The sequence below is a fragment of the Anoplolepis gracilipes genome, chromosome 11 (genome assembly GCF_047496725.1).
Source record: "Anoplolepis gracilipes chromosome 11, ASM4749672v1, whole genome shotgun sequence".
NCBI lineage: Eukaryota > Metazoa > Arthropoda > Insecta > Hymenoptera > Formicidae > Anoplolepis > Anoplolepis gracilipes.
The window spans coordinates 5,761,225-5,782,754 of NC_132980.1; the positions used below are offsets into that span (position 1 = coordinate 5,761,225).

The 21,530-nt window shown below is 31.1% G+C and overlaps 2 protein-coding genes across 4 annotated transcripts; both read right to left on the reverse strand.

The window, feature by feature from the left end:
• Positions 1 to 2,450: 2,450 nt before the first annotated feature.
• LOC140670923 (protein son of sevenless-like) lies at positions 2,451 to 12,399 on the reverse strand. Of its 2 annotated transcripts, none has more exons than XM_072901796.1 (19): positions 11,732 to 12,399; positions 10,863 to 11,126; positions 10,660 to 10,743; positions 10,478 to 10,558; positions 7,863 to 8,012; positions 7,444 to 7,652; positions 7,180 to 7,363; positions 6,835 to 7,081; positions 6,496 to 6,735; positions 6,059 to 6,422; positions 5,773 to 5,965; positions 5,440 to 5,682; positions 5,006 to 5,344; positions 4,542 to 4,659; positions 4,164 to 4,453; positions 3,847 to 4,075; positions 3,443 to 3,756; positions 2,783 to 3,020; positions 2,451 to 2,689 (listed from the first exon to the last, which is right to left on the reverse strand). In XM_072901796.1, exons 1-19 carry the CDS (start codon positions 11,837 to 11,839, stop codon positions 2,595 to 2,597), a joined length of 3,990 nt encoding a protein of 1,329 aa, XP_072757897.1. In that variant the 5' UTR covers positions 11,840 to 12,399; the 3' UTR covers positions 2,451 to 2,594. The 2 variants fall into 2 exon arrangements, with proteins under 2 accessions (XP_072757897.1, XP_072757898.1); XM_072901797.1 differs by having other exon boundaries at positions 10,863 to 10,959; positions 11,732 to 11,864.
• A 2,747-nt stretch (positions 12,400 to 15,146) lies between these two features.
• Positions 15,147 to 17,903, reverse strand: LOC140671165 (uncharacterized). Of its 2 annotated transcripts, none has more exons than XM_072902313.1 (5): positions 17,240 to 17,903; positions 16,758 to 16,871; positions 16,552 to 16,674; positions 16,166 to 16,276; positions 15,147 to 15,351 (listed from the first exon to the last, which is right to left on the reverse strand). In XM_072902313.1, the coding sequence occupies exons 1-5, from the start codon at positions 17,326 to 17,328 to the stop codon at positions 15,255 to 15,257; spliced, it is 534 nt and encodes a 177-aa protein (XP_072758414.1). In that variant the 5' UTR covers positions 17,329 to 17,903; the 3' UTR covers positions 15,147 to 15,254. The 2 variants fall into 2 exon arrangements, with proteins under 2 accessions (XP_072758414.1, XP_072758415.1); XM_072902314.1 differs by having other exon boundaries at positions 15,253 to 15,403; positions 17,240 to 17,883.
• Positions 17,904 to 21,530: the final 3,627 nt, after the last annotated feature.

Consider the following 21,530-nt stretch of genomic DNA (forward strand, 5'->3'; position numbering starts at 1 on the left):
AATTGTTTTTTTTTCGGACACAATTTTGAAAACTTGTAAAGTGGAAAGTGTGTACAATAATTAAAATATATAAAATTATATATTAAAAAGTAAAAAAATAAAAAAAAATTTCTGTCGAAAAATGTATAAACAAGACCGGCACTTGAAGCATAAAGGGTTGATAATTCTTGGTATATTTACTTTTGACAACTTGTTAGTAGCAGAACTCCTCTAGTTTAACCCCGATAACTTTGTTTCCAGATGTGCTGACATTGATGTCGTACTTTCTAATGTATGACCTTTATGTCATAATAGCCCGATAAAAAATTTTTATATATAATCAGACAAAAATGGTCGTATCTAATTATACAAATAATGATTTAAATTTATATACGAAATTTGTCGACAGATGACGTTGTATATGATATAATAAAACAGATATATTCATATCTCCGTGAATATGTGATTCAAAGTATTTTAATCAATCAGGAGTGATCCCAAACACGGCTGTATCAATTTCAAAATTTCTCCTAAATACATTATTTCTGATTAACTAGCCAATAATATCGTAACTATATATAATCTTGTATAATCTTATGCAAGCGCATAAATAATTTACACATACTGAAATAAGTCCGTATAACAAATATCAATGACTTGCAAACAGCAAAAAGAATAGGGTGAAGATTATCTTCCTCCCTTCACGCGTCACTTTCTCTCTCTAGTAATACATTACATAATCATGTATAATTCAATGGTGTAGTGTAGATAAATATTGAGGACATGGCACAGTCCTTGCAATATACATGTGCAAAGTTTTATATTCCTAAAGTTATCGGAATTTTACTATATTTAAGGAGAGCTGCTATATAAATTGATAAATACCTTTAACTATAGAAGTATGAACTGCTTGAATGTACTCTCATTATAATTGATATCATAATATTGGCCAAATATGGCCAATTATATTATTAGATATGGCTAAGAATGTGCTTATAAATCTGAAGTGTGATATTCTACATAATAGATAGGCAATTTTTGTCCTACTCTAAATCTAATATTTAGTTATAATAAAAAATAAATTTTATAAAAATAACATTTTATGTAATATAAATAAAATTACACAGAGCAAAAGATAAGCAATTATTTATAAATAAATTAAATTCAATATGTATATGTTCTTCATCGTGATTTGTTTTCGTTTAATTATTATTATATTTACGTGCCATATTTTTATTTACCGCGAATAATACCATTTTGTCATATATATATAATATCGTGTAAAATAAAACTGCCATTTTGTATCTACATCTATATAGAATAACTTTAAGAATGACATTATGGTCAGAAAATTATAAAATAGAAATACAAATAAATGATTTAAAATAGGAGAGGCTTGTCTATCTATCTTTGTGGAATTATAGTCATATTTCAAACTTATAAATAACACTTATAAGCTACAGATAATTAGTCGTGCCCAACAGTCACAACATAATTGCTTTTAACAGAATTATTTAACATAGCCAATAAGTAGAGATACCTATATAAGTTTGTACCGATAATGATCCGAGCGAGTTTACATAGAAAAAAGAGTTTACATTCCTACACTTTATCTCGTTAGCGAAATGGAACGAATCATTGTCCGGTACATCCTGCTTATAGAAAAAAATGTGTTATGCCACCATCGATCAAATGAGCAATGCAAAAATTAAAATGACGTTACTGTTCGGATATCTCAAATATATTTGAACGGAAAAGCAGCCATCTCGATAAATCTTTAATTCTGAGCCTTATTCTATATTTCTTAAAAGATTAGTAAATCTTTTCATAATGATTAAGATAAATCGAATTCAAAAAAAATTATTTACATAATTTTGTGTATCATGTATGATACACAAAAGTATAAGTTTAATTTATAAACAGAGCACAGATTAAAATATTTAAATTTTTTATTATAATATTTAAATTTAATTATAAAATTTTAATGTAATTAATTTTTTATTTAAATTTATACTTAAATTTAATTTTAATTTACAACAAAGTACAGCTTAAAATATTTCAATTTGCCGGTCTTTGGTCGATGTTGGAACCTAAAATATCGAGAAATATGATAGCGAATTCGGTTGCACTGCAACAGTGCGTTCTGCTGCACACAAAGATTATCGTACACATTAGCATAAGTAATTAAAAAATAGAATAATTAATACTAAAAGCTACTATTACTGTTCAATAATAATAATAACTTATACCATTATAATTATCTTAATGTTTTTTAATTACTTATGTTTACATTGTAAATTGATTTGCAATAATCTATAATGTGGATCAGTGCACTAAAATAAACTCGCTATAAAAGATGATTCATGTCACAATATTGTCGTGAATGAACAAAGTACTGATAATACATACTTCTATAATCAAAGATAAATATTCTACCTGTGAATATCAATCTGTGTTGTTGGAACTTCTCCTCTTCAATTTATACGGCAAGAAAGATTTTAGCTTTATTTAACTTACTGAATGGATTAAGCCTCGATTAAAAATATTCTTTTCCAACAAAGTAAAAAAAAATTGTAAAAAGAAAGGCAGAAGGAAAGAGAGAGACGGAGTAACACTTAACTAGGTCCGGGAGGAGCGTTGAAATTAAACATGGTAGATGGTGGACGTTCTGGTACACTCGGTTTTGGTGGTAACCTCGGTGTCACTGATCCTAAAATGCAATCATCAAAATCAAAAACAAAATTAATACTCGCGATTACGCATAAAAAAAAGAAAAAAATTTTGCAAACGGCAACAATCTTACCATTAGGCTGCGTCGGTGTAAGTTTCGTGGGGCTAGGACCATTGAAAGACATATGTCTCCGTGGATGAACGATGCTGGAGCATGTGCTCTCTAACGTGGAATTTCGGCGCTCTAATAATGCCGAACTGCTAGAGTTTAGTGTCGGTGGAAGTCGTGGAGGTATGTCTTTTCGGGGTGGTAATGGCGGTGGGGCTATGTCTTCCCTCGGTGGAAGAATCGGCGCGTTTGGCGCTTGTCTCTATATTTCATTGAAAATAAATTTCTTAGTTTTTCTCTATCATTCATATATACATATACATATATACAATGACATCTATATTTATAAAAGAATAATACTGAGTAATACATAATACATATTAATAATATTATAATATATTATTATTAATATATATTATTTTAGATATTATTTTATATATTTATTATATTATATATTAATTATAATATACTAACATTATAATTATATATTATAGTATACTAATAATATATTATAATTTTATTTCTATAATAAAAATGATTTTAAATATAATCCAGTTATTATTTTCATTTTATTATATAATTTGCACTATCTCGTTATATAAAGATACCTGAGTATTAGATTAACGCGATAATATATCGAAAACTCATTGAATAAAATAATTCCAGTTAATCTTAAAATCTTACATGTTGCGATGATTCGCTAAGTGAACTTTCTCGTCTCCTGTTGGATCTAGGCGGTAGAGGTGGTGGAAGTTGGCTAGGAGGTATGTTACCGGGAGACGGCGGCGTTGGCATTCCACTGGGACTTCCACCTGACAACGATAAACTCGACAGAGCGCTCATCATGCCTATGGTGCTGGGATTAAAGCCAAAGTGGGTAAGTTGTTGCGTAGGAAAATGTCCGGGAGATTCCAGTTGAGGGCTGCTACTCGACGAAACCGAAAGTCCTGACATACTAGGCGGACTAGGTGATCCTGGAGGTACAGTTCCAGAAGGTCCTGCAATCCGTGAGAAAAGGTTTTACGCTCGTAATCATTTTATCGAATGAGGATCAATCAGTTCAAATATCGATGATCATAATCAATCACCTAATAAGACAGGTGCAAAAACGCTGTGGTCCCCTATGTGCGGAACTGTGACTTGCGATGCGTGTGGCGGTGTTTCCGGTAATTCGAGAGGTGGAGGTACTTCCGGTGGAGGATCGTGCGACCTTACGCTAGATGTTACCGTTTGCAACGGGGCTGGCAATTTCCCGCTCAAACTTCTGCTGGCCTTAATTCCCGGTGACTTCAAGTTTATCTCGGGCCATTTACGCGACTGTTGTGCAATAATAATGTTATTTACAAAGAGATCTCTGAGAGAAAATAATATTATTTATACCGAATTAAATATATGAAATACTTACGAATCGTGTAGGTGCTTTACATTTCCTCGGCTCTATCTCTAAACTTTTATTATACAGATAAGTGCCTATATTTGCATCTGACATATTAGGGTCAAAGGGACACATATTTTCAATATATTGTCTTATTTTAGACTCCACTGAAAGACAATAGGGTTGATTTTGGTACTGCTGTATTTCACCAGTTATTTCCGCCACTTTTCGCCGTTTACTAAAATTAATTAGCTCCGGACTTCCCGGTAAGTAGTCTGGATTTCCCTCCTCAATATGCAAAATATTAGTCAAGTACATACCTGAAAATGCGCACGCGCGCGAAAGGAAAAATTTTAAAAGTTTCTTCATAATTTTAAAAGAATCACTTGTCACTTTGATGATACTTACCTAAGAATGGTACACAAGGTGGATTGATGGATCGTAATTTTTCTTGATATCTCCGAAAATGATCGTTATTAAGCTCACGTGCTTCTTCCAAAGCCTTTTCTAATCGTGCTGGTAATGGCTGTGAAAATAAACGCGTTTTAAGAAAGAAATGTCTTTGACAAAGAACTTTGTCACGAATTTTGCAAAATTCTCAAAAAATACATTTATCAAGCCTGTATGATTCATATATGCATATATGTTTTGTAAAAATATTATTAAATATATAATTATTATAAATATATTATTATATTATATATTTTAAATAAATATATATTATATATTTAATATAATATATTTATAATAATTATATATTTAATAATATTTTTAAAAAACATATATGCATATATGAATCATACAGGCTTGATAAATGTATTTTTTGAGAATTTTGCAAAATTCATGAAATTTTGTACACACTTTATACATACTTGAAAGGTAAATTTTAGCCTAAAAACTGAAGCCGATCCCATGGCGCTGACAATCGCCAGAACGCCATTGAAATTGTTGAGATCCTGGAGCACCATCATTATTTCAATTGCGCGTGACACGATGGCTACTCTCTCCTCAAAATTTTGAGCTTCGACTATTATTTTCTCCAGCCACCTTGTAAAATTTGTCGTATGTTTAATCATTTTCATTAAATTCGGTGACGTCTTCTCCTTGTCTTTTTTAGTCCATACAGATCCAACTAACTCGGAGGGCTTTACTACTCTGTACAGTTCAAACTCTAATAGTGTTAATTGTCTCGCTATTTCGATAGGATGTATCTGCAATTGACAAGTTATTTCTCAGGATAAATTAATTCAATGGCTAAATATTTCTTTAATTAAATCACATTAATTATTATATCTTGTATGTCTACCGTAAGTATTCCATATTCTTCATTATTTTCTGGAATTTTAAGATGCGTTTCAATCGGTGGAGGAGATCGTTCAAAACTAAATGTAATAGGTCGTTGTTCCGACGGTTCGCATTTTCTTTGAACAATCTTTAGCACTGAATCAACCCACTTCCGCATAGATTTGCCACTAACAGTGTCCAAAAACGACTGCAATCTTTCCAAAAGATTCCTGTCACGTTCGAAATCGTAAAAATGATGATCCACCTAAAAAAAATATTCAGAAAAAAAGAAAAAAACAGTTTTAAGAATTTCATAGAATTTGTGATAGATGAGAAAAAAATGTATATTACTCACCCAATGTCTTAAAACATTCAAAACTCTAAACTGCACCGGTTGACAGAATTCCTTCCTATATCTTTTCCAATCTTCTCTGGCCGTCGTTTTACATACCGAGGGTTTTTCTTCTTCACCATAGACTAACGAAGGATCTGGTATATCAAACCTTTCTATCAGCAACGTTAATAATTCTTGAGGTGAGCAAAAACTTCTACAAAATAAATTATTAAAAAATTAGCAATTTTATATATATATATATATATGAAAAATTGTTATAGAGAGAGTATAAAGAGCTATTATTTACCTGTAAGTAGTAAGGAATGTTCTTACAAAAGCTGGATCAGCATATATATGATAAGTCAATCTCTCTACTAATTTTATCAAAGTTGCACCCTTAATCAATGGAACACCGCCATTTTCTCTGGCCTCTAGAACAATGTTCTCCTTGCTATCTTGTTCAGTAAATCTATACAAATGAGCTGGAGGTAGCCTTAATGGATGCTTTCTTTCTTCGTCCAGAAGAATACTATCCAAAGTCCTTTCCAACATACTTTTTGTATTCAACATCACTAAATCTGCCATCCAATTATTCTTGTCCTCAACAGATTTGGCAACAAGAATGACATTAGGATGATCTCTCGGTGCAATCTCAAAAGCATTTTTCAACTCTACAAACATATATTGTACGTGAAATAAAAATTTGACATGAGATCACAACAAAATTTAGATGTATTTTTTTACCTTCGGTATCTTCTCTATCGATAATGTCAACCTTCCTGATAAAAAATCTCTCTTTCAATCGGAGTTCACCCTGGTGAGCCGGATGTCCACCTACTCCAACTGCAACAATACCCGCTGCAACGGTAACGCTGACTCTTTTACTACTACTTGGTTTGCACAATACTAGCAATCCATCGAATAATAAGGCTTTTCTCTCGGTTAATCTTCGTCCGTTACTAGCCACTTTTCCCAAGGTATCCTCTGCAAACAAAAATTATCGAAATAAAAATATTAATAAGATTAAAGGTAACGGTTGAGTATCAAGACGTTTGGAATAAAAAGATCGTTTCTTTTCATTACCTCTAATAAACTCATTGCAACACTGCCCGATATCCCTTTGATCCCAACCGTCTACTGTCTTTTGTAATTCGCTAATCTTTTCTAATGCCGCTTGTCTTCTCGCTCTGCTCTGCATTGGCAAGCCCGTATCCTTTTTGGGAAGACTCGCCACAGATTGCATCAATTCCATTTGCAGCGGTCTCAATAAACCTTGTACTTGCTCCAGAGTTTCGCCATCCTCTATGTTAGGTGTGCGCTTGTGTAAAACCTATCATTTATTGAAAAAATAGAAATTATTACAAAAAATGAATGCAAATAATCTTTTATATACATATATATATATATGCAATGAGTAAAACATAATACCTTTATGTAATCAAAATACAGGAAACAATGCCATATAGGTTGCAATAAAAGTTTTGGCAAATAATATTTGACAGCTTCTCTAAAACCATGACCCGCCGCCCGCAAAGCCGCATTAGCTTCCGGTCTTGATAATAAATTCGTTAAAACTTCCCGACTAGCTGGACTGTTAATATCTCTTGCGTATCTAGCAATGGATACAGTATGTAATTAGTAAAAAAATTTATACACGTGATATGTATTATGTGTAATGTATATGATATATACTTTATATAAACATCAAATTCTGCCGCCTCTGCTAATTCTTCAAAGCATGAACCAACTGTAGGCGTTTGCTTTTCCTCTGCAATTTCCATTATGTCTTCTAAACTACCGAGTAATGTCACAGTAATCTCATAAATATCTGTAATATTACTGAAGAGCGCTTCGAGTTCACCCTTATCTTGTGTCAGCTTTGCAATTTCTTCACGAAATACCTAAATATATAAATTATTTAGTTAATTACACAAGTTTAATATATAATTTATATTTATGTTATAATTTAACTTAATATATAGTATATAATATTATATTATAATTATAATATTTAATGTATTATTATATTATAATATTTATATTAATTTATATTAATATAATTTATAGTTTAATTAGCTTTCTCTAATAATAATACATTTTCTTTATATTACCTTGATAATCATATGCAGGTCCCGAATGTAATGCCGTTCATCATGAATGAGATCTCGCACAGATTCTTCATAAGTCTGGGAAACAACTGCACCTAAGCTACTTTGCGGACCTTCCGTGCAATCGTCTTGATAAAACATATCCATCAGTACCTGTTGATAAATTGTGTATCATATTATAAATAACAATCTCAGATATTTTTGTATCTTTAAACATTTATGTTAAAAAAAGAAAGTGGAAATAATAAATAGTTACTGATCAGAGATAGTTAACAACTAATCATTAATGACAAAATTAGTCGTTCTGTATAACAGCATGCAAGACAAAAATTATTAAAATTTCTGTATTATACAAGGCATTAAATTTCTATGACACTTTGTCAATCTATAATTCATATATTATTAACCACATTCTGCAATATAATTAGTATAATGTTATATTATATTGTACTTATTATATTTATATTAAACTGAATTTAAATAAGAAAGAAATTATATACTTTGTGTTTGCAAAGTGAGTTATGCAATCTACAGGAATTATACACTTCTTACAGGTATTATACATTTGTTAAAAAAAACTATAAAAAAATTAAATAGACTTAAATTTTGAATTCTAACTTTCTAACTTATATCATTACTGTTGACATAAATAATTTGCATATATTGTACAAAAAAAATATTCTAATAAGAAACAATTCTTTAAAGAAACAATGAGTTATTATTAGAACAGAAAAAAATACACAATATTATTTGTTATGTAAAACGACCATGTTGTTAAGATACGATACTTTAAAACTTTTATTTATAAACTTATAAACACTTCTCGAATATATTTTAAAAAAATAAACATATTTAAAGAATTTTAGTTATTTTGTTTATAAATTAAACAAGAGAAAGGCAAATGAGAGCAATACTTGGAGCGCAAATATTATTCGATAACAATTAAAAAAATTAAAATTATAAGTCAATTTTATGGTAAATATACTAACAATAAATTGTAACACACAGAAAATCAGATCAAATCAATGGTAAGATTTACAAAGATAAGTTGGACATAGACTAGTAAATAACTATCTCGCATGTCATCAAACCGCGAATAAGTAAAAACTACTTGCGACAACCTTAAAATGCGTTCACTAATTGGCCAAAAGATTCAAGATGCCTGTATAGAGGCTTCATGCATTTACAATTGCAAAATGCAAACCCTAGACTTTGTATTTGTTAAATAAATAGATGGAGTGAACGCATAGCAAAGCCCCCAAAAAAAACATAAGTCAATATAATATCTTATGTACAATTATTGCAATGACGTTGTTAGTAGATAATAAGCTTGCATATACTTAACAAATCAAAAATATATGTCATTTGGTTGACAATTATATGACAAGTGACTAGTCAAAATTAAGACGAAATGTATAAATAAATGTTTTTATATCAACATATGTAATTTTCAAAATTTTGCTAACTTATCGATTACATTCATATACATAAGATGTAATCATTCTATTTGCCTTCTCTTAGTTAACTTATGATTCAATACTAAAAGCCTTCTTTTAATAATTTATTTTGTTTATTAGAAAATTATGTAATATATATTTTACTCATAAAAATAATATTATATATATTTTAACTTTCCTATAATGTGATAAAAATTGCAATGATCCACATGTGTTAGTTGAATTAAATTTTGATAAACATTCTAAGAAAATATTTACAGAGAATATAGCAATAATAAAAACCAAAAAAATAAAAATTTAGAAATAAATATAAATATGCAAACTTCTGCAAAAATAATATAAGGATACCAAAAACTATATTGACATCTTAAATCTTTTTTCTGTGCAATCACAAGTACGTACCACCTAGAACAGCATGAGCGAAGAATGAACATGGTTGGAGTTGTTATATATTAGTGGAAAGCATGTAACCAAGCATAGAATATATGCAGCCACAATTAGCCTAGTATAGCGAATTTTGAAATTCATTATTCTACCTATTGCTAGTAGCGGATGCTTCAAGTTACAGATTATAAAAGAATTTTCCATTTCTTAAACTAATAGAAAGAGAGAGACTTAATATGTAAAATGTATTTTCAAATAAATTAAATATTCAACGAAAGAAAATTATCTTAATTCTGTAAACGAGTAATAAGCAAACCATTACTAGCAAGGTATCATATTTTTCTACTGCACTTTACTTTCTATTTAATGCGCGATGTAATATTACTTGTATTAATCTACCTATATATATATATATATATATCAATAATGTAGTTTATATTTATAATTCTGATTCAGGCTTTGGTTTATAAAATATTTTTATGTACAATGATATAGTTTATATATATATATATAAGCTCTTTATATCATTGTACATAAAAATATTTTATAAACCAAAGCCTGAATCGAAATTATAAATATAAACTATATTATTGATATCACAATTATAAAGTGTATAGACATATAATTTTCAATAGGTCAAATGTATGTACATCGATATACTCGAATCGATTATAAAAAATGTAAGTGGCAAAATATGATACAGAGTGTATGTTGATCGATTAAGGTGCAAAACAGAGATACAACACAGATTGTACGGTTCTACAAACAATGTCTTACCATATCTGCATACATTGCAACTCGTATGTCTTCGCACGAAATCTCTACATGGCGAATGTTCTTCACATAATTTCCAGCTAGCTAAAAAGGGAAAACAGAATTTTACATTTTCTTAAACAATAGAATAAAAGAAATAAACACAGATTTAATAATTGAATTTTGTAATTGAATGCATCACCAACCTTCAGAATATCAGCAGAAATATATTCCAAAACCCCGACTACAAATAGGCTAACTTGCGAATCAATTTTGTGCTGTAATACTTCCTATTAAAAGAAAATTATATGTAATTAATTATACATAATTATACACAATATTTGGATTTTAGAAAATCTGTATACTTTACAAATAGCATGCAAGTGTATAAATTAATTGTTGTATGTACCTTTTGTAACAACTGATGAATCTTGTCGACAGGTAGCACTAACGGCGACTTTTTTTTTCCCTTCTCTAATGCATCCCTTGCATCACGCAGCGCCCATCTGTCAATGGGAGTAGGAAATGTTCGTCTTACTCTTTCCTCTACATCTTGGGGGGTTTGAGGAGGTGGATGTCCACAAAGCATGCCTAGCATTCTTAAAATTAAACTCTCCACATAATCTAACGCATCTTGTCGAGCTTCGAGACTAGGATGTACTTGCTCTAGTACCTACAAAATTAACAATTTTCCTTGGCTGTTAATAAGTAAATATCTACCTCCATATTATCAGGCAATTGTGGTTGCCCCTTCCCTTCTCAAAAAGAAAAAAAAAATAAAGATATGCTTATATCATATAAAAATTAACGTTTCTTCGAATGCAAATTTTGACAAAGTATCCTTAAAAATTTTTAAATATATCAATTATTCAAGATATATAAATATCTCTAGGATTAGTCGATCGTCGAGTTTGACACAAGTACAGCGTAATTGAAAAATCATATGGTGGTCACGCACACAGCGATGACGTCGGTCGGTGTCATTGATCGATCCAGCCCCGACGTAAAATCATTGGAACGAAAAATGATCGAGCGTTCAAGCGAATGATGAAAAAAAGAAAAAAAAAGGGAAAAGAGAAAAGAACAGACAGAAGAGGGGAGGGGATAAGAACGGAAAGACAAGACAGCGAAGTGTAAGGGTACAGAGGAGAGAAGGAGAGAGAGCGAGAACGAGAGAAAGAAAGAGAAAGAGAGAGAGAGAGAGAGAGAGAGACAGAGACAGAGGGAGACGAAACAAAAGAGGTGATCGTGCAAACGACGATAAGTGCGTGCACGCACCTTACGCAGGGAGTTGACAAACACTCCCTTCCACTTGGCAGCGTTCTCCTCTTTCTGGAAGTCGTAGCCTGGCGGCTCGCCCACCACCGACGCCGGCGATGAAAACATCTCACCGTGCTCGAGGAAAATCTCACGCACACCCGCACATGTACACACACACGCGCGCGCGCGCGCAATTTTTTATCTACAAGAGAAGCCGAAGAGAGCTACGGCAAGTTCATGAAAATTTCCCAGAAGAAGAGACTCGGAGTCCGTTTCATTTCCCGGAGCAGCCTTTCCGTCCCGTTTTTTCGCATCGGATGTCCTCTCTCGTTCTCTCTCTCTCTCTCTCTCTCTCTCTTTGGACGTTCGATAGCTAGACCGCCCGATAGCTGTGCCCTCGCGCTGATCTCGCGCTTGTTGCTCTCGGCAGCGTCACCAAGACTGAGCCAAGAGTCCGAAGGCTCCGGCAGTGATGCATCTTCACAAACACGCCCTTCGCTCCTGTTAATCCCTCGGTTGGATTTCACCAGCGGGTAATATCGCCAACGACTACCATTGCGCCACTTCTAGCAGTCGTCAGTAGTGAAGTCCCTCGCGCGAGCGTTCGCCTCGCTTCCTCCCCCGCTTCGTCGCCGACTGACCCAGCGTTGGCGAGACTCAACCAACCTCCTCGCCTCGTCTGGTCTCTGGTCTCATCGCCTCCTCGTCTCCGTCTCGTCTCGTCTCGTCTCGTTCCGTTCCGTTCCGTCACGCCTCGCTCTCTCGCTCCGCTCGATCGATAAGGCGAGAAGTGCGATCCGAGTGAACGAGAATCGATAGGGCAATCGACAGAGTCGAAGCGATATCTCGGAATTTTTGAATTTGAATCGTAAGCGCGCGAAAATAGCTCGATAGATTTGAGGATTCGTATAGTCCATACTTGTATTTAAAATCATTTCCAATCGTGTTTTAGCCAATCAAATGATCGAATGAAATCTTAAGACTTTCTCTGCGTTCGAATTTCACTGCCAGTACTAAGAAATGTAACGTAAACTATAGATTTTTAGTACTGTTTAATTTACGACTGCGTTAAAGCTTATATCACACTATGCATTGAAAGTTGAGATTGAAGATTTAAATTTGATTAATCAAGACAAAGAAAGTTTAATTCTTTTTGTTTTAATTAGTCAAACTCCAATCTTTAATCTTCAATTATTTTCAGTGCATAATCTGATATGGGCTTAAATCTGTATCAGACTACACATTAAAGATTCAAGATTAAAATTTGAATGTGACTAAAATTAGAACAAAAGAAGCTAAAATTTCCTGATTAAATTTCAATCTTCACTCTCAATCTTCAAGAAGTCTAAAGCCCGTACTAAAATTGCTTTGGCCTGATTAATCAAATTTCAATCTTCAATCTTCAATCTCAATCTTCAATGCCTAATCTGATACGAGCTTAATGCAGGCTTTAAACTACAGTAGGTTCTTTTCACTTAGTGACATAAGCGTCATTTTATCTTTGTTGTCATTGGATATTGAAAAAAGACAGAATAATACCTGTGTCGCTAAATAAAAAATACTCATTAAAGAGTAATAATTAAAATTTGACTAATTAGAACGAGAAGAGTCAAAATTTCTTTGTCCTGATTGGTCGAATTTCTTCAATTTCAATCTTTAATGAGTAATCTGAGAAATTAAAATGTGACTGATCAGAACAAAAAAAGCTAACATTTTTTTTCTTCTGACTCGTCAAATTTCAATCTTTAATTTCAATTTTTATTTCAATCTTTAATGCATAGTCTGATACGATAGCTTTACACTTATCTGCGCGTTTTTTATTCTATTAAATTTATTTCATATATAGATAAATTACGAAAAATCTAACACATTCCGCCAAAAGATAAAATTACTTTTATTGTCGATTTAAAATTTAGCTTGAATTATAAACAAAGAGTATAAAAATGCAGCAACGTATAAACATTGATACGCATATGTCTCGAATATAACTTATTATGTAAAATTATTATAATTTTTTTTTCTATGTGTCCATGTAATAATATAATTTATTAATATAAACACAAATGTAAGCTTTCTTTATCATTTTAATTATGCTCTACACAAGTACATTTGTATATACATATTATACATAATTATTTCTCTCTCTCTCTCTCTCTCTCTCTCTCTCTCTCTCTCTCTCTTTCTTTCTGTTTTTTTTCTTCTCTCTTTAAAGATAATTATTATCATATAAAATAATTATTATCATAAAGCGAAAAAATTATTTATATAGATAGTAACAAATATAAGTCTATTTTTCTCTTTTCTTTTTCTTTTTATTTTTTCAATGTCGAATAGCAATGTTATTAATATAAATTGAAAGGGAAATAAAAATGATGTAATTGACTTGTGTCGATTTGTGCTACTAACAATAAGAAGCTGATGACAAGCCTTCAATAAAATAAAAAACTAATATTGTTATCCCGATATAAGGACAAAGATAAGATCCAAAAACACAATTATGCTATGTTTTGTAAGCACCCATATTATTAGAATAAGTTTTTATTTAGTGAAAAAGAAACAGAGAAGGACTACGTAATCTTTCTAAAGATATGAAATTACTAAATTCCAATGAGATTGCAATTAATATTCCAATAACATTTCAAGACTATATTATAGAAATATTATAATAATAATTATGTGATGCATTAATTGTAAGCTTAGCTTTGTTTCACGTATGTAAAATATTAAAATGAATTATATTTTTATCTTAGAATTTTTGTGAATTAAATCTAAAAATTGTCTATATTAATCCATTTATGGATGTAATAAAAAAGTTGTAGACCGCGTGTTTAACGCGAAAAAAAAATAAGAGAGAAGAAACATCAATACTAAACGTACAGTTGATACGAAAGTTATGTAACTATGATTTGAAAAGACTTGTGAAAGACCAAATTGTAGCAATAATTAACTTATCCCTTTATAACTTATATTCTTGCTTATTGCAAAAAACAATGTATGATAAATACAATTAAAGATCTTAAAATTAAATATATATTTTTATTTGTACCAGTAAAATAATTAAGTCTTTTATTTATACCATTTTCAATTTAATTATATTCTTTTAATATTTTGCCGATTTTTACAATAATTCATAGTTGGTTGATTTTCAATCATTAGTTAAAATAATCATTGACTTATTAAATAAGGATTTAACTACAATTAATAAGAAACTTTTGTTAAACTTTCTGTTTTTTTTATTTATTTCTTAAATCAAATTTTTTGTTTTTAATACCATTTGTCAACCATTTATTAACCATATATGTAACTGTTATTACAAAAAAGTTTCTAATCACTAATTAAGAATTTATTATAGGCAATTTTATTATAGAATTTAATATTTGTTAAATCACCTACCCATAAGTAAAGAAACAATAAAAAAATGTATCCATTTCTTATTTTAAGAATAAGAAATAAACTTTAAAAAATATTATCTACTCGTTAATATAGATGATTTGTTACAATAAATCTGTTAAGTTTATGGAATTGTATTCTTTTCACCACGTCACTCTTGATGATTTCTTGATGTAATCTTCGCTTCTGTAGTTCCCGCGATTCTTCTAATCGGTCGAAACGATGCAATGTTCCTTGCAGGCTCATCCCTTGTGATAAAAATCACGCTTTCATCAGATAGTTCTATCAGAATTTACTCAACTAAAAATAAAAATAGAAAAGATTAAATTTTTTTTGCCAATAATATAAATTAGCTTCATTTGATTTTGCTCAAAGATAAAAGGATTCTCTCCCCCTTTTTTTCTCATTAAAAATTATTAAATTAAAATATAAGTTATAATTAAATGCATGCCCGCATATAAACATATATATATATATATATATATCGCTGAACACGAGGGTGATTTTTCTGTTTAAAATATATCAAAGATTATATCCTTATCAATTAATCGCACATGCGCAGTAGAAATCGTCGGAAACGCTTGCATCTATATATATGCTTACATATACTGTAAGCTTCTTTTTCGATTATGCATCTTCGAACGTAATCGTCGGGGTCGATTACTTCTTTTGATGTAAATCGAAATAATTGCGAAATGTCGCGACGCGGCGATAAAAAAGCAAGATGGCACGTTCCAACGGGCGGCGAGGACTTATCGCGCCGTTAGCGCTGATACAGCGATAGCCTTGCGTCACTTTTAGAGCCTAGATTTATGTATATTAACATTAACTCTCGCTTTCTCGAATTTATGACCTACGCAATTACGTACTTATCGAAGCGCGCGCGACTTACGCACGCGAAAAAGCGTACCGAAAAAGATACAAAAGATGTTATCGTCTCGTGCTCTTCGTGCCCTTGAACACGCTTCCGCCGATCTCTTTGCCAATCGATGCAATTGTATCAACGCAGTTTGTGCGACATTTATAATTAATAATTGGAGGGAAAAAAAGACACAAACTCACCTAATTAGAGGATACGCAGGGTCCCCGTCGAATTTCACTCTCTCGACGTGATGGGTAGGTAGTACCAATTTCATTGGAATTTCATTCACCGCGAATCGCCTTCGACGGCCACTGTAAAGTTGTCATTTTTTACTTTTTTTCTTTTTTAGAAAACAAGATTTTTTTCTTTTTTTTTTTTTAGAAGAAAAATTATTATTGCATTAAAAAGTATATAAGTTATTTTAAAAGTAAAAAAAAAAAAAAAAAAAAAAAAAACTATATATGTATGTACGTGTGTACATGTGTAACAAAATGTCGTCATATATAAATATTTTTATTTATATAATATCTTATAAAGATAAAAATATTTATATAATATATAACTCTAATTATCATTTTTTTCTTACATCGTTGTCGGATCCAATCTGTCATATTCTGTCATATTCAGCGAGCGTTTGATGCTGATTTTCAACAAATGCAAAAGTGTCTCCAACTCGGCTAGTCTGTGATCCGACGATCGTTTTTCTCGTCTGCAAAAAATGCGACGAGTTACACTAAATGAACGATATCGAATTTATAACTTTTAAAATGAGAGAATTTCAATTCGACTCACAATTTGGCCGGAATCGAGCTTCCTTGCGCGAGCGATGAGACTGCATTTAGTTCGTAGATCGAGAGATCTTCCAACTTTGAGTTACCATGTGACTCTAACATGTTCAAGTTCAACCTAAAATAAAAATTATAAAAATGAGATATCGAATAAGATAGCTGATATTTGAGAAAAATCGGAAAATGTCTCTGCACTTTCTTTTTTGCTACAAAACATAAATTTATGAGACATGTCTCTCTTATATCGATGTAATCGATAATATTTATATCCCGATGTTATCGTTAATATGACGTAATATCGTTAAAATATGGCTAATAACATTCTGACGTAAAGTATGCAAACGTGGAGGAGACTAAAACGGAAGGTCACGTCGTTAAAACGGGCAACATATCGAATATATAGGAAATATCGAAAATTCTCGATATTTTTCTATGAAATCGAGATCGATATTTCAATTTTCGAAATTAAAAAAACGTCATAATTACCCGCTCTTATCGACCGCAGGACGTCCATAAACGAATCTCGCCAGCACAAGTGCCACGAGGACGCAGATCGCCATTAATGAATATCCCATCTTAAGCCCGGTAGCTTCTGTCACCGAAGAGAAATTTGAGACCACGTGAGAAAAGAAGTGTTTTTATGCTCAAAAATAACAAGCTCCAGCACGGAGATTAATCAACAATCTTCGAAGGTTCCCTCGCCTCGTTCGTTGTATGTAAACTATTAAGTCGAAGTAACGATCGTCACCGCATATATGCCGCATATATAGGGTGACGATATCCTTTATCCCCTCCCCTATACAAGCATCACGCATTTGCATTCGCTACTTTGTATCGCTTCTATCTGTCAATGCCTGTCAATGAATTTTTGCACAACAAATATATTGCAAAGTTGCGTCAGAATTTCCCTCGAAAGCTTGCCCCGTTTTCCGCCTGCAGGTGCACATCCATCCACGATCGAATGTTTTGTCAAATCGATCGTTGTAGAATGATGTATGAATGATTTGTTGAGCAAAATAAACAATATTGAAAATATCACGTGGAATTATTTTGGACATATAATAATTCCTTTAATTTCTCATCCAAAAGAATTCTTACAAATGGCAAACATTCATATGGCAGCAAAATTTATCACTGACGTCATCAAATTTCTTGATCGCTAAAGTGATCAAGAAAAATATCGCAATCGTGCTCGTGCGCTTTTTGCGCCTCATTTTCTGCACACTTTTCTTTTCCTTATATTTATTTATTAAAGAAATATATATATATATATATATATATATATATAATATTACATCAATGGCAACTTGTTGTAACCTATCACACCCTACATTCTGCGAATGTCACGTTTTTCTTGTTCCAGGGAAGAAAGCGCGCAGTAATTGCGGATTTTCCAGTTTAATCTGGATATATTTCCAATATCGTTCGCAATTTTTTTTCTGCAAAGTGAGAAAGCAAAGTACAAAAGACGCTCGTTCATTTCGTGATTTACTTCGATCGCGTAATGAATGAATCCACGAGTCAGAAGATCCATAAATTTTTGTTGAGAAATAAGTCAAACATAAATTCGGCTATTTCGCAAAAGCAGAAAAATGAACTTTTAACCTCATTTTGATATAAAACTTTGATTGGGCAGAGATAATGTATATAATTTATGTTCTATATTCAGTAACTTTTTTCTTTCTTATGTTGCTTTATACGACACCGTTCGTTTAAGTTACATTATTAAGGAATTATAACAAATTTAAATTATTTTAAATTGTAATAAAGTCTTAATTTAAACATTATAATATTCAACGTATATATATAATTTTAATTAATTATTATTTAATTATTTCATATTTTTATAAATACTGGCTCGCGCCTTCCTTAACTATAAATTAAATTAATTCAATTTGTTTAATATATTATTTACGATTTTTTTAAATCTTATTAATATGTATGTTTATCGTTTTTTTTTTTTTATTTTCTGTTGCAAACAAGAATTTTGTTACATATATGCATACATTAAAGCGCCATTAAAATGAATCACGCAATACCATTGCGAAACTTTAATTAGTACATTTTTAACATTTTCACAAATTATCGGCTTTATTCATTAAAATACGATGATATCTCTCGAAATCCCTTATTAGTGTCTGTGTTTTATTATTTCTTTTTTATTTTATGCTCTAATCGCAGAGTTTTGTTATACCATCAACGCCATTAAACGAATCACGCAACATTGACCTGTCATCATTACGAAACCACTCTGGTACTGCTGAACGTTACGCTTACGACTCTTCGTTTTTATTTCTTACTTCCGGCATCGATTTTATTATATGATATTTCAATCGTTAAATCTTTATCTCGTGCACGAGACATAAAGAAGCAAGGCTGACGCGTACGGCTGAGTTTAGAATATTACATATTGAAACACATGTCATAATCGACGCCCGTCAATTATAATTTTTCGCTAAAAATATCGAGAGACGCGATATTTCCATTATAATAATATACACTCAAATTCGCAAGAGCCGATCACAATTATCGTATTTTTTCCGTCGCATTCGAAATCGAAGACGTACACATTACATGCCGCAATAACGTGATAGAGCCTCACAGTTATTGCACAACTGTTGCATTAACAGTAACGGAAATGACGTTTTTGATTAATGTATGAATCGTACAAAAAGAAAGCAGAGGGGACGCCCGTCCAAGAGAGATATGTGTAAATTTTAGAGAGCACACAATATTTATGATAAATATTTATAAATATTTATGAAAATATATTTTCTTGAAATATTATATAAATATGTTATACACATATTTTATAAAAATTTTTATCGAACACATTTTTTTAATAGATGAAATATTATATATAATATTTATAATAAAGTAAAAAATAAATATATATAGTAATTATTTTGTAAATATTTCTCAAAAAGATTTGCTAAGATATTTATAATCTATTCAATCTGAAAATAATTATTACAAATATTTTGTGCAGTCTAGGGGAGGGGGGATGTAATGTATAATCATCCTCGCGCGTTGGGAGAGAGAAAATAGGAAAAAGAAGAAATTTTTTTTCGTTACAATTATCAACACGACTCTGACGTGGGAAAAAAATAAGAAAAATAGAAAAGAGAATAATTTTTTTTGCGCTATTTTTTGCTCGTTAGAGGCGTGGAACGTGTGATATTTCGGTTACACATAACGGCCACTACAGATATGATACGTTGACCGTGATATGATTCCCGCTTAAATTGCGAAATATATGCCTCACCCGCGCTTATATTAGTGAATAAATTCGTCGTACGATTTCATATCTATCAGATAAATATTGAAGGCGCGAAGACGATACATTAACGGGAGGCGAAATCAAATCATACAATTTTAGGTTGTTATGTTTTTCATTAAGTCACAATAGGCGGACGATTAGAGTAGATATTTTTGCGGGCTCTGTATACATAATTCTGTTTTTTATATACTGTATTATTTATGCTTTTTTATTGTATATTCTGGGATTACCGAATGCACGCAGAGTCGAGCCGAGTTGACACGAAAATTTTCAGATTTAATTTTTTTTGCTGAATAAATTTTTACTCTTTCTACGTTTTATAATAATAATGTACACTAAACGTCGATGATACTCCACGTATGAATTGCTTAGATTGTTTTTTCGCCCCTTTTGCACAAAGCAAGTAGTACAAAGCATCATTGGTCCGACGGTGATTTCAATAACAGGTTGGCTTGCTGTAAAGAAATTAATGTAATTAAATAATTATCGATTGATATATGAAATATTTGCAGATAATGCTTTCGATTAATATTTTGCGTAAGAATGTCAAGTGTGATTTTCTCTTGCAAAAGAACGTAAAGAGTGCTTGAAAATAAATTTACCCTCCTTAGCAAATATATATATTTATATACATACATATTAATTTTAAATGCAAGCATCCTTTTTTGTACAAATTTATAATAATATTTAACAAATTTTTTTATTTCTCCTGTTTTGCTTTAATAAAAAGATTTATGTGAAATAGAAAGTATGTAATGATGTAACGATGTAAAATTGTACGAAGAAAGAATTCTGTATTTACCGACAGAAAGGTATAATTCTCTTCTCTCTCTACTGTGTTTTTGTAGAGGGAGTCATAATCTAATTTTTGGCGAATTTGTCTGCGCTTTTTCGGCAGCTTTTCATTCTACTATCTTTTTTATTATTATACTAGAATATTACAAAAACACATGCCATTTTCTATATAATGTCTTTCATATATAAATTATTTAATCCTGAAATTTAAAAAAATATGTAATTTTTACACGTCATTTTCAAAAGAATAGTTTAAATCGATCATTTGAAATAAGCCCGTTTTAATCATGTTTTAATGTTCATCTTATTTTTACGCTTTAAAAACAAATTTGATATAAATTTATACCTAATCGATAAAATTAGAGATTTACTTATTACTTACATATTAAATCCCTGAACATTCGAGCTGTCAAAATACGCAACGTCAGCTGTTCAATATATTAATAGAAATTTCAACTGGGAACGCTTTACAATTATCTTCTTTCTTTCAAAAGAAACGATATCATACTCGCATCAAACGAATAAAATTACTCATATACAATATATACTGGCTTCCCCAATATTTAAAATGTCAAATTTATAGATGAATCTTCACTTATAATATATGAAATAAGCAAAGCGCAAAATCAATTGGCATCGCAAGAAGAAGAAGAGATTTCCTATAAGATAAGAGAATTGTTGAAGCCGAATTATAATATCCGA

Coding starts and splice junctions, on each gene's coding strand:
- LOC140670923 (XM_072901796.1), bottom strand. CDS start 11,839: ATGTTTTCATCGCCGGCGTCGGTGGTGGGCGAGCCGCCAGGCTACGAC. Junction 6,423..6,495: donor CGATAGAGAAGATACCGAAG/GTAAAAAAATAC, acceptor ATATGTTTGTAG/AGTTGAAAAATGCTTTTGAG. Junction 4,454..4,541: donor ACCTTGTGTACCATTCTTAG/GTAAGTATCATC, acceptor GCGCATTTTCAG/GTATGTACTTGACTAATATT.
- LOC140671165 (XM_072902313.1), bottom strand. CDS start 17,328: ATGGGATATTCATTAATGGCGATCTGCGTCCTCGTGGCACTTGTGCTG. Junction 16,872..17,239: donor CCTGCGGTCGATAAGAGCGG/GTAATTATGACG, acceptor TTTTTATTTTAG/GTTGAACTTGAACATGTTAG. Junction 15,352..16,165: donor CCTGCGTATCCTCTAATTAG/GTGAGTTTGTGT, acceptor TTTTATCACAAG/GGATGAGCCTGCAAGGAACA.